This window comes from Notamacropus eugenii, chromosome 6 (genome assembly GCF_028372415.1).
Source record: "Notamacropus eugenii isolate mMacEug1 chromosome 6, mMacEug1.pri_v2, whole genome shotgun sequence".
NCBI lineage: Eukaryota > Metazoa > Chordata > Mammalia > Diprotodontia > Macropodidae > Notamacropus > Notamacropus eugenii.
Window position 1 is genome coordinate 214,278,335 of NC_092877.1, and position 13,931 is coordinate 214,292,265.

Here is a 13,931-nt window from a genome sequence, read left to right on the forward strand (position 1 = left end):
TTGGATGGAGGGCAGAAAGGGAAGAGGACAAAAGGGTTCTGGGTAGGAAGAACAGAATATGCTATAGTAAAGGGTTTTTAAATAAAGGTACTGGGAAATAAAATCATGAAAGTAGATAGGGGGCATATTATAAAGGAATGGAGATTGAATGCTAATAAAGTGGATATCAATGGAGGTACCCAAACATGCAGATATCTCTGACAGCAGCATATAGGCAAGGGAGACATATAAGATATAAAGACTAGTTAGGACACTACCATAATAACACTCCAAAAAATGTGGTAAAGACACCCTTAATTATGATGGTGTGTAGCTAGGGATTACAGTGGATGAAGATCTGAACCTGGCATCAGAAAGTTTCATTTTCCCCATTTCAAATCTAGCCTCAGGCACTTAGTAGCTATGTGACCCTGGGCAAGTCACTCAACTCTGCCTCAGTTTTCTTATCTGGCAAACCACTTCAGTAATTTTGCCAAACAAGCAAATGAGTTCACAAAGATTGGAATATGACTGGAAAATGGCTCAAGAACAGTACTTACAGAAATGAGCAAACAGATTCAAGTGATTTTGTACATACTGACTTTTCTGACTCTCAAAGTTCTCTTTTTTTTTTCTTACAGACTAACTGTACCTATTGTGGCTTACTTGCTGACCCCCCAACTTATACTTATTGTTTTTCAGTCATTCTGTCATTTTTCAACTCTTTGTGACCCTGTGGATTGTAGCACAGTAATATTGCCCATAACGTTTTCTTAGCAAACATATTGAGTTAGTTTGCCATTTCCTCTTCCAGTTGATTAAGGCATTTAGAGTTAGTGACTTGCCCAGGATCACACAACCAGTAAGGGTCTGAGCCTGGATTTGGCCTCACGTCATTCTGCCTCCAGGCCCAGTGCTCTATCTATCCACTGAGTCACCTAGTTGTTCCACTACCCATTGGGCGCCCAACTGACCTCTTACTAACTATATTTACTTATTTGCTGACCCATACTTCTACCATTTCTTAAATCTAGTTAAGCCCTAGTGTTTTTTTCCTTGGCCTTCTTCTCTTCTCTCTACCCAATGACTTCAACTAGGAACTACTGTGTAGAAAAGATGCAAACCTATCATTTCCTAACCAATTTCTCTCTGTAACACCAGTCTCATATTTTAACATCATGCTAGATCTCCCTAGGTGTCTGAACATCTCATGTATCACATGTTCAAAAGTAAACTTGACATTTCTTCCACAATGGATCACTGCTTCCATAATGTTTCCCTAGTTGATGGTACCATTGTCTTTTCTTGCTACACTTACGTTCTTTTCTTTCATTCATTTCCAACAATTAGTTGTCAAGTCTTGTTGCTATTAAGGATATATTATTAGTGGAACTGCATATATGTTGATAGAAATAAAATTCCAATAAGTAAAATTACAGAAAATAATTATACATCTTGATATAGCACAGTAATGTTAACAAAGTATTTTTTCACAATTAACTTACAAAAGTGGGAAGTGTGTTATCATCTCTGTTTTAAAGATGAGGAAACTGAGGATTAGTAAATTAAGTGATTTGCTCAAGGTCACCAGATATCTGAACATAGGTGTAATTCCAAGTACAGCGTTGTCCTCCTTTTCCCACAAACTTGATTGAAAATTCTATTTCATTGGTCCCTTCTGTTTTACTCCCATTGTAAGCACCATAGCTCTTGTGTACGTGATTTGAATGAGTGGTAGAGGGGAAAAAGCACTAGCTTTGGAGTTAGAAGACTCAAGTTCAAATTTACTACTGCGACTTCTTCCCTGTATAACTATGGTCAAGTCAATTTCATCATCTGTAAAATGTGAGGCACCTGAAGTTATTATCCAACTCTCTATGATTCCATTGCTTCACACTTATCTATATTATATTTCATTTTATTGCATTCTTCACTTCTTTCTAGTCTATTGACTTCTTCTTGTATCTTGAGTCTATTATCCAATGTTTTGGTCACTTAGACAAATTTCTTGTGTGAGCGTAATAAGCATGTCATCTATTTCTCCATTCAAGTCAGTGATAAAAACGTTAATTAGCCCCAAACTAAGGACGGATTCCTAGTGCAGTAAATTAGAGACCTCCCACTGAGTTGACACCTGATACAATTTTAAGAGAGACTAGTTGTTCACCGCCAGTCAGACTATAGAAGACTGGTCTGAATGTTTTTCTGACACTGGTATGCTAGGCATATTACTTCTTTGCTAGTTATCACTCCTATACTGGCTGCACTCTTTGAAAATTCAGAGGGCATTCACTGAGAGATGTTCTTTTTTTTCTCTTACATGGCAACCACTAAACCACCCTGGTGCATGTAGACCCTCATCACCTCATTCATAGACTATTACAATAGCCTTCTGGTTAGTCTCCTTTTCACAAATGTCTCCCAATCTGTCCTCAACTCAGCTGTGAAACTGATCTTCCTAAAATATGGGAATGACCATGTCACTGCTCCCTCTCATTTTTATATAAACTCAAATGGCTCTTTATTGTTTCCAAAATGAAATGTAAAATCCTCTGACTTTCAAAGACCCTTCATAACTTGTCTCCATCTCTCCTTCTCCATATTTTCCCAGGATTTTTATACCTTATCCCCTTCCACATACTTTTATCATCCAGTGACATTGTCCTCCTTACTATTCTTTAATCACAATATTCCATCTCTAAATCTGTGATCCTATATGAGAACAGAGTATATCAGGCTCTTTTTGAATATCTTTTTGAGTATCAAGGATACTATTATTTCATTTTATCCTTTAAAAATGAAGCCACTTACAGCTTATTGGAAAGTGCTGGTAGATCATGGATGATCTCTTCATATGGCTCCTCTTGAGATAAGGAAGAAACAGATAAGGGCTCTTTCATTTTTCCCTCCCAGACAGTTTCTGCTTTCAGTAACATTTCTTTAATAAATTCAGAAGCTGCAATATCTATAAGATAAACAGAAAGAAATTAGGGAAAGAGAGAAAAATACTCTCTAAAACTCAACCGATATTGTTTAGATGAACTTAAGATGCTTAAATTTTCTAAAACAAAAAACACACCCATTAACAAAAAAGTCTCAAAAATTCATCATTGTTATGAAATAAGATTGTTGCCAGTAAGAAGAATCTATCTTGTTCTCAACCCACGACACATTTAACAGTGAAAAGAAGTGAGATAAAAGTTATATTCACAGAACAGAAATCAATGAAATGAAAATCATTTTAGAATGTTACAAGTGAGACTTGCAAGATTTGAGGTGATTTCATTTTTACAAAACTATCCCTCTCTTGTAAATTGCATATTGATTTGTGTGACTCAAATTAATGGTAGCAGTGTTGCCTGTACAAAAGCCAAGTAGTAAAGCACCCAACGTATAGATGAGACTATCAACTGGGCTTTTAAAGCAAAAGGGTTTTCCTTTATGACTGCCTTTTTGTCTTCTTTTAATCAATCAGAAATAGCAATAGAAATGTATACTTGGGCAAATTACTAACAGATTTGAAGTGTCAATAGAACTGTATACAATGAGAAATTAATAGTAGACACTGACATGTGCACAGATTTTTGTCAGGGAAAATATAGTAGGTACAGTAGATAATAACCAACTTCAGTTTTTAGCATGACATAAAAAAGAACTAACAGGTTGTGCAGAAGAAAAATTCATAATAAGTGCGATACAATGAATGTGACATCCTCAGTTTTCAAGAGCAAAGAATAGCACAACCAAGGCAAATCAGCAAATTTAAGTTGTGTGCATTTGTGCACTTAGCTGGCAGATTTAGCAGCCACCAAGAGAAGATTTTCAGTTCATTGTTTTTATTATTTCTCACTTTAGAATGAAGAGATTGAGTACAGAAGTAACAGTCACATCCCACCCGCCATACTATTACAAATTGTTGCTGTTGTGTTCGTCCCATTGCCAAAGAAGGCCATGCCATCAGAGGGATGATGATATGACTTGCACTTGACTTTGCTTTGAGTGAAGGAGGACTGTTCAGATCACCAGCCTCACTTCCCCTCCTGAGCCATCTGGATCCAGTGACCAGATATTCATTCACATGACTAGAGATGACCCAGGATGCACCGGGAGACCTTGGGTTCTTTAGGCCAAGGTCTTTGCAGGTACTCACTTAGAGTGAGGCAAGGCTCATTCATTGAATAGGCCTGTTTAAGAAGTAGCCAGGGCATGGTCCCTTTAATGAGGTCAAGAAAAGAAAGACTTCTGGTTGGGAGGGAAAAAGCAACAGTTACTTTTGATAACCACTCTAAGCTAGGAGGGTCCAGAAGAGCCCTCAGGTAGGGGCCAATTGGCATTCCAGCTTCAGAGTGCAGTAGGTTTAAGGTTTGGGAAAGGACAGGACAAAGAAAGGGAAAGGAAGGGAAGGGAAGGCAAGGGAAGGGAAGGGAAAAAGGGAAGCGAAGGGGCCAGTAAAACCCAAGTCAACTGGGCATCTTTTGGTCATCCAAGTTTGCTTTCCTTTGGAGAAGAGAGGGAAGGGGAGGGGGAGGCAGACAGGAGAGCAGGAGTTGAGTTACCCAGCTAGCTGGGTCCCCATTTAGCTAGCTGTGTCTACTCACAGGATTGTGTTCATCCTTTGTTGCCAAAGAAGACCATGCCATCAGAGAAATGATGACATGACCTGCATTGACTTTATTTTGAGTGAGGGAGGGCTGTGAAAGGTCACCAGGCTCACTTCTCTTCCAGAACCATCTGAATCCAGTGACCAGATATTCATCAGGATGACTGGAGATGGCTCAGGATGCAATGGATGATCTTGGCCCCCTAAAGCCAAGGTTTACTCAGAGTGAGGTAATGCCCATTCAATGAATAGGCCTGTTTGAGAAGTGGTAAGGGCCTGTTTGACAACAATAATAAAGCTGGAATGCCAAACACATGGAGTTTTAACTCATGGGACTTTTCTCTAGCTTTCTAAATACCTGATAACTTACTAAGATTTTTGAAGAGGCAATGGCTAATTCAATTCATTACACACCTTTTATGTACTTAGGGAAGAAACAAAATTTACATGTCACATAGTTCCTATAAACAACCATAGAATATACAGTCTCATAAGAGGATAAGGCCTATAGCAATATTTCTAATAAAAATAGCACATTGTAAACACTTAAGTGCCAAAAGATAACATTATATGATATCTAAGTGGAGGAATAATCACCATCTGAGGGAATCAGAAAGAAGTTGGTGACATTTGAGCTGTGCTTCATATATAAGGGATAAAAGAATATGAAACTCAGAAGGGACCCCATCCCAAGAGTAGGGCTCTCTTCCTTTCAAGAACCATCTTGGCCTCCTCCTGTTCCAGATTTATCCAAGCAATGCAAAGCCTAACAGAGCAGGCCCTACAAAGAAGCCCTCCTATTCGTGTTGTCTCCTTTAATTAGAATGTGAGCTATTATTATGTGATAAAGGCAAAGGAGAGATTCAAAATATTCTTGGAAAATCCAAAGTAGGAGTCATCCCCTTTAGATAAAAGACAAGGAAGATGCATAGAAAAGTGATCTCTTAGGTGAGCTTTGAGGTAAGAAAAGAGCTTCAACATGAAAAGATGAGATGAATGTATCTTCCAGGCATGGAGGAAATCCTGAGGTGGGAAAATGCAGGGAAGAACTAGGGATCAATTACAGTCTTGGAACAAAAAAGGATATAAAGAAGAAAACCAGAAAAAGTAGAACATAAAAGCCCTGGAGGACAGTATTCAGAAAGGGTTGGGGGAGTGAATAGTCTCAAACTTTTCAGCTTGGTTAAAGAGGATAAAAGCAGAGAAAGGAAAAACCTATTTGACAAGTCAAGTCAACAAGCATTACTAAGGTCTTCCTAAGATCCAGCTAGTGTGCTAGGTATCCTGTTGAGTCCTTACATTTGTATCTGGCTCTTCATGTCCCCATTTGGGATTTTCTTGGCAGAAGGTACTGGAGTGGTTTGCCAACTCCTTCTCCAGCTCATTTTCCAGAGGAGGAAATTGAGGCAAACAAGGTTAACTGGCTTGCTCAGGGTCACACAGCTAAAAAGTGTCTGAGGCCAGATTTGAATTCCAATGAATGGTCTTGATTTCAGGACCAACACAATCCACTGCTGAGCATGTAAAAAAAGGCAAAAAAGAGTCCATTTTCTCAGGAAGGTCACACTCCAACGAGAGAAACAACATACAAGCAATTGCCTATAAATAAGATTTATAAAGAATACATTAGAAATAATCTCAGAAGACAGGCACTAGAATAAAGAAGAATTTTAGTTAAGACTTGAAGGAAACCATGAGAACCATGATGTGGAGACAAGGAATTTGGTATTCCAGGCATATAGTCAGAATATAAAATGTTATGTTCAAGGAACTGCAAGAGTACATATCGCTGGAGAGTAGAGAACATAGCAGGCAGTTAAGTGTCAGTAGACTGAAAAAATAGGAAGAAGTCAATGTATAAAGAGATCTGAAAGCCAAATAGATTTTATATTTGATGCTAGAGGTAAGAGGGGGCTATAATAGGGACAACTAGGTGTCAGAGTAGAGTGGTATAGAATAAGGAAGACTTGAGCACAAATGTGGCCTCAGACACTCAGGAGGTATATGACCCTGGGCAATTCATGTCACCTCTTTTTGCCTCAGTCTCCTCCTCTGCAAAGTGGGGATAATAATGGCATTGACCTCACAGGGCTGTTGTAAGGATCAAATAAGATAGTCATCGTAAAGCACTTAGCACAGTGCTGGCATAGAATAAGTACTATTTCAATATTTATTATTACTGTAACTGGAGTTCACTGAGTAGGGAGGTACCATCATCAGTTATTTTAAGAAGCACATTCTGAAAGCTAAGTGGAAGATTGACTACAATGTGGAGATAGTTCAGGCAGGGAATTTAATAAGAAGTCTATTGAAACAGGCAAAGTGTAAGGTAATAAAGGCCTACACCAGGATGTGGCAATCTCAGTAGAGAAGACAGGTCATATATGAAGTTGTGGAGGTAGATTCAACAAAACTTGGCAGCAGATTATTAATGGTTGGTTGAGAGAGAGGGAGAGTGAGGAATGGAAGAGGATGTCTAGGTGATGAGCCTGTGACTGAGAGGACAATGGGGTCCTCTAGAGTATTAGGAAAGTTAGAAAGGAAGGAAGGGTTGAAGGTAAAAATAATTCAGTTTGCTACATGCTGAATTTAAGATGTCTATAGTATGTCTCAGTGGCACAGCTAGGTAGTGCAGTTGATTGAGTGATGGGCCGGGAGACAGGAAGACATTTCCCCGAGTTCAAATCTAGCTTCACACACTACACTCTGTGTGACCCTGGGCAAGTCACTTAACCCTTTTGCCTCAGTTTTCTCATTTGCAAAATGAACTAGAGAAGGAAATGTCAAACCCCTTCAGTTTTTTTGCCAAGAAAACCCCAAAATGGTATCAAAAGAGTTAAACACAACTGAAAAATGACCGAATGACAATAGAACAGTTCAAGATGTAAGGCTGGAGGTCCAAAAAGATGTTAGGGCTCACTAAATAAATATGAAAACCGTTTGCAAAATGTTGACATATGAATCCACAGGAGCTGATGTGATAACCAAATAATACAGTATAGAGTGTCAAGAGGCATTAGGTAACCTTTGAGAGAGCAGTTTCAATGTATGTAGGTTGAGACACCAAATAAAAATGAATGTTCATGATGGGAAAGTGGGAACAACAAGTGTTTTTCTAAAAGTTCAGTTGTGAGTGGTAGGATGATAGATTTAAGGGACTGCATAGCAAAGAAGAGGATCCCTGAATACATTCATGGACATCGAGGTGGAACACTGGATACACTGATGCTAGAGATCCATCAAGAATGTGATATTCTATGATTTTCAGGCATATAGTATCACTGGAAAAATATTGGTTTAGTGAGGTTTAGGGATAGGGAGTAAATTTAGACGATCGATAGTACTGTGTAATATTCCAAAAATGATCCAGATCATTCTCTGCTTTCTATTCAATTCTAGATAGCAGTTCATTTTAATTTGCAATGAACTGTGATATATGTAATGATGGTTAATTCAGTGGGTTGCCCAATTGCCTGTCTTAATCTTAGTGATCTTGGCGACACAGCTTCTTCATCCATGACATTTTTTCCCTTGATATCTAGGTCAATTTTTTTTGAGTGACTGTGGATCTCAGCAAATAGACCACCCAGGGTTCAGTGTAATCAGCACAATTTAATCTGAAAGCAAGAACATCTGTAGAACCTTGGCAAGCATCAGAATTCTTATTTCTACTTGACCTCCTGTGATACAGTCAAGCACCACTATTAAGGAAACACTTCCTTTTTTAATGCTAGTTTTCAACTCTGGGAAGAATAAAGTGAGGTGTCCTGGGTTTAGAGGGGGCTCTACACTTGAAATGGTATTTATTGCTGTTCTGAAAGGGTCCTAATTTAGTAACAATTATTTTTAAAAATTCTATTTTTCTTCAAATTGTACCAATCTAGCCAAACTTTAAGGACTAATGTGAAGATTTTTGTAGTTTGTGATGATATGAGCCAGAGGTTGGATTTTACTGCCAACTAATTAACCTTTCGTGCACATGTAATTATCACAGAGTTAGAAGCCATGACTAATTAGTTTTAGTTCAGTGGAGAAGCAATAGCCACTGTCAAGAACTGAAGTAGGTTAGAAAGATAAAACTTCATCCCCGCTAAATTACAAACAAGGGAGAAGCAAACAGCCCATTACAAAGTTAAAGTCCCAGAAGAGAAGGAAATAAAGATGCCTCAGGCATATTAAGCTTTTAAGTCTTAGATTAGAGCTTCATGGAAGTACAAAAAGGGCACAAAGAAAACTTGATAAATTATTCACTTCCCTCACTGTCAATGAGATTTTCATGTCAATCTGGTAACTATGTAAGACATATCATTTAATTTTGAACTTGATTAATATTTTTATTTCAATTTTTGAGGTACAGACTAATAAATAATCTATAACTATCCCAACTTTGGTGTCAAAATGATTTAAATGAAAATTTAATGAGGCATATCTTCATTGACTGTTGAAAAAAATTATGAAGATGGAGGCAAAAGAGAGATAGAAAAGAGTTACAAAAAGTTGCTCCACTTAAAAAAAGGAGATATGTTAATGTAATCTGGCAGTTCACCATATTGTAAAATATTTGAATTTATTTTTTATAAAAGGTTAGCTTATGTTTTCTTCCTCTGTGTATGAATCATACTTTCTAAATCCCATAGTAGTAGTTAACAAGAATTCAGCAAAATTTAAAATATTTAATATTTTAAATAATCTAATTTAAAATATTTAGTAAGAATAAAAAAGTCTATTTCATAACAGTCAATGAAACATTTCAGTGATGGTGACACTACAAAATAATGTCTCACTGGCATAAAGCAGGAGGCAAACTTCAATGGTGTGTAACCATGGTCCACAAACGTAGTTGTTCCCTGATGCCCTATTACTTAAATGAATCTTTAAATTGAAATAGTGAATTTTTGTTTGTGAATCAGGCTCAAAATGGTTCTGGTGGCATTTATGTGGATCTATCTTTACATAGAGTAAGCTCAGGGCACAATGGTTAATATGCTGGGCTTGTCTCTCAGACCTTTACTAGCTATGTGATCCTGGGCAAGTCTCTTAATTTGTTTGCCTCAGTTTCCTCAACTGTAAAATGAAGATAATAATAGCATTTTCCTTGCCGGGTTGTTGTAAGAATAAAATGAAATAAAATTTGTAAAGCACTTAGCACATTGCCATATATGGCATAACGTAAATGCTCATTCCCTCCTCTATCTGGAAGAGTCAGCAGGACAGTATAATTCAGAGATTCTCAAAACATTGTCTTGGGGACCCCAAAGGATCTTCAATGTCCTTTCAGGGATCCAGAAGGTCAAAACTATTTTCAAAATAGTAATTACATTTTAATTTACATTATAGTGAATATAGATAGCTATAACCCACATGAACAAAAGCTCTTTGAATGGTTCTTAATTATTTTCAGAAGTACAAAGGAGTCATGAGACCAAAAGGTCCTGTTGTAACGGATATTTGGTCCATCTTCAAGTAATGAAAACCTGATTCAAGCTCTTTACATGGGACATATTGGTTGTATGACCTTGGACTGGTCATCTAATCTCAGTGCTGGTGGAAACTAAAAGCTGAAGAATTGTTGCTGATCTCCAATTGTAGGGAGGGTTTCTTCAGCAGAAATTTCCTGTACCAATAAAATCACAATTCCAGTCTCAAAAAAATAGAAGCATAAGTAAAACAATAGCAATCCCTTTTCCCAAATAAATGAATGAGCTGGATGATCAGAAGAGATTCATGAACCCACCTGAAGGTTTTTCTTCATTGCAGTTAAGAAGATTTGGATTGGCCTGATACATTAAAAGGAGTTTCACAAGGTTTGTCTGGAATGTGAAAGATAATAGATTTATGAAATAAAGTTACATTTCAAATAGCAAATTTAGCTAAATAATCATCCATCTATCACTATTGAAATACAAAGTCATAGAATTTAAAAATTGGAAGTACCTCCAATGTTTCTTCACAATGACATTTTGGGCATCCAAATGATATTTTTCATTCACAAGCTCAGCCTCTCTCCTCAAACATCTTTCTGTGTTTTTTGAAAATATGTTTTTATTCATATGATTCCTGTGATGCTTACACTTTCAATTTCTTTCTCAAGACAACTGTAGTGATAGAATCCGCTTATACAAAGATAAACCTTTTAGGATGTCCTTCAAGTCTGAATTTTTACTCTTGTATCTTATATATATTTAAAGCAAATTAATTAACAGGTGATTTTGGGGGGTGTTGCTCTTCTATGCTCTTTTTGAGGATCTCCATGTCATCAACCATTGGCCACAACCTCCTGCTCTCTTGCCTTGGTATGTAGGCAGGGGAATACTAAGCAATTTCCTGCAGTTTAAAACTAGACCAAAAATCTCTAGACTGGCCATTAAAAAAATGACAGATTTTTTTTTGTTTGTTTTTAACAAAAAGAGAATGTTTTTTTCCCTCAAGAGTTAAGCCTTGTGATTTGTTTGACTCATAGCTACCAGTAAAGTAAAGCAACTTTTTGCAACCTTTGGTTAATTAGGACTACTACTACTACTACTACTACTACTACTACTACTACTACCAAAACAATAACTCACATTTATAGCATTTAGAGATTTGCAGGGTACTTTACGTATCTTAAAAGCTACATCTGAATCTTATTACAAATGAGTAAAGTTAACTTGACATGGCCTTAATATTTAGAAAAAAGAAATACAGTAACTGTTTACCTTTTCATAGAACAAGTTTTAGTAGTTTTCAAAAACTGTAACATTGGCAAGTTCTATTCCCTTAAGATTTTTATATAGCCAATACTGTTTATAATAGTACAGCAGCTTAAAGGGTTCAGAGTGAGTAGACTTTAGAAATCTCACAAGCAAAAGAGATGAGGGAAAAATCTGGGTCTATCTGTGCTGAACTGAAGAAAGTCTGAAGACCTCGTTAAGGTTTAAAAATGAAACAGAGAGGAAGACATCAAAGGAAATCATTGTATGGACAGGAAAGGAAAGATAAAAATAACTCTTAAAGCCAAGAATAAAATGGCTTTGTGGAGAGATAGCAGAATAGCCATGCCAGCAGCATTGATGCAAACTCCTAAAAGGTCTGAAGTAGAAAAATGATGGGCTGAAGAAACAGCGAAGGGATAAAAAGAATGGATTTCTTTTAATATTTTCACGAAACTTTGGGAGCTACACAGCATGGTATGGGCAGCAAAATCAAGATTTTTCTATTTTTTTAAACTGCAAGAACCACATCTTACTAAGCCTAAAAATACTCTCCTGGAATTGGCATTGACACAGGGGCTTTGACAAAGAAGTAACAGAAGAATATAAAAGTGTATGGGAATTAAAGGAAACTACTGTATGAGGGAACAATCATTGTGAAATCTTCAATCTCATTGGCTTTTCTTCTTACCATACAAAACACTGAGGTACTTACGCATATTTTCTCCCAAACACTTTCTATTCTGTCTCTGCCTTAATTTGAAATCTGCGGTTTAAAGGTAACGTTTTTCTGGATGGGATTTCTTGAGATTCACTCTAAACTTGTCATGTTTTGAGCTTATAAAAATAAACATTTTCCATGGTTATGGAGTAACTAGGTGTTTGTTTAAATGTGCTCATGTTCTACCATTTCCATAAAAAAAGTCACTGATTCCAATTCATTTCTGATTGGAAATCACTGAAGCAATCACCAAGACCAAGATATTCAACTCAGTGCTAATTTCAATTACTTCCTATTTTGAGACTGTGTAGCTGAGTTAATTCAAACTCATATTCTCTTCATTTTTTTTTGAATCTAGAGGATAAAATCCACTTAGCAGGATCTTTAACTTTACTTAGATTCACTTCTACTATTAGCAGGGTTTTATAATAAACAGAGGAATCCCAGTTCCAGGAGACCAATATTCACAGCATGATAAACATATATCAAACTTTTATATGGAGTCTGTTTCTCTAAAGGGGATTTTTAAAAGGCTAGTATAAAAGTTAATTAAGTTGAAATATAAATTTGCACAAAGCCCTTGTTATGTGCTTCATGTGGTTTTGAATAATACAACACTGTTTAATTTTTATTAGAACTTCATGGTGCTGATGCCTAATATAAGGAAAACCTAGACCCTGGCTTAATTTTCAGGATATAAACTGAAAAAAGACAATCCAATGAGAATTATACATATACGTATGTATATATATATGTATATATATACATCCATTTCAAAAATATGCTATTCTGATCCATGATATGCCATTTAAATTATACGTGCAAGAACATAAAGTGTTTCTGATTCACACTACCTGAAAAAAATATGCTATGCTACATTATTATAGCATTCTAGGAAATGCAGATTCTTAGGTCAGACATGTATATGTATGTGTGTATAAGTACACACACATATATGTATATATAGACATATATACGCACATACAAGGAAGGCACACATATGTGCGTGTATACAGATACATGTATATATGCCGACATTCATGTTAATATATACACACATATATAATATATACCTATGAATATGTATATATAAACATCCATGTATGTGTGTGTATTCCCTATTCTAAAGGCACTCACAGTTTAATGTGCAGTCAGACATTAACACAATTGTAAGTGCAATAAACAAGGTATATGGATACATGAAACAGAAGGTTGTCTAAGACAGTAGTATGAGCTCTGTTGGGGAGGGTAATAAATGAATCATATGTGTGACACCAGAGCACGGGTAAGCAGATCTGGAAAGGTTCTCTGAAACACTAGGCAACTGAACTTACTTTAAAAGAGAAGTGGTAGTTCAACAGATGAAAGTGGAGAATAATGGAGTTCCTTACGTGGGGGAAAACTTGAGCAAATTTATGGAGGTTAAAGACTTCACGATCTATTCTGGGAAATTTGACTGGAGCATGGAGTTTATGAAGGAAATAACATACCAGTGTCACAATATTATAGGATTTGTCATCCGCAGTAAAGAAAAAGCACAGAACTGAAGGAAATAAGAAAGTGGAAAAGGAGGAAGTGTAAGAGGTTGCTGTTAGAGAGGAGAATTTTAAAGTCTGAGAGCATAATTAATTCCCAAGAGGGTGAGGTTTAAATTGGGATGGAGAAAGAAGTCCTTGGAGTTGAGGAAATTTTGGGATTCTGTGGAAAATTTGCTAGAATGATCAAAATTATTCAGAGGCAGGAAGACTTGGGTTCTAATCTGTATGCTCCTACTTACCAATTGTGTGAACTTGGCTAAGCAACTTAACATTTTTTTTTAATTTCAGTTTCCATCTCTGTGAAAATAAGGGATTGGGCTAGATACTCTTTAAGACTTCCTCTAATTTATAGCTATGTCCCAAGAAATGTTTCTTGTTGCCTTCTGGTGAAGATTAAAATCACT

The 13,931-nt window shown here is 36.6% G+C and overlaps 1 protein-coding gene across 1 annotated transcript in view; it reads right to left on the minus strand.

Annotated features, from left to right (window-relative positions):
* The window catches only part of MYO16 (myosin XVI), an 884,880-nt gene that overhangs the window by 438,194 nt on the left and 432,755 nt on the right, over window positions 1-13,931 (minus strand). Inside the window, exons 10-11 of the mRNA XM_072621988.1 lie at window positions 10,314-10,389; window positions 2,791-2,944 (exon numbers count right to left, since the gene is read on the minus strand). Coding sequence (XP_072478089.1) covers window positions 2,791-2,944; window positions 10,314-10,389 — 230 coding nt within the window. The remainder of the gene's footprint in view (window positions 1-2,790; window positions 2,945-10,313; window positions 10,390-13,931) is intronic.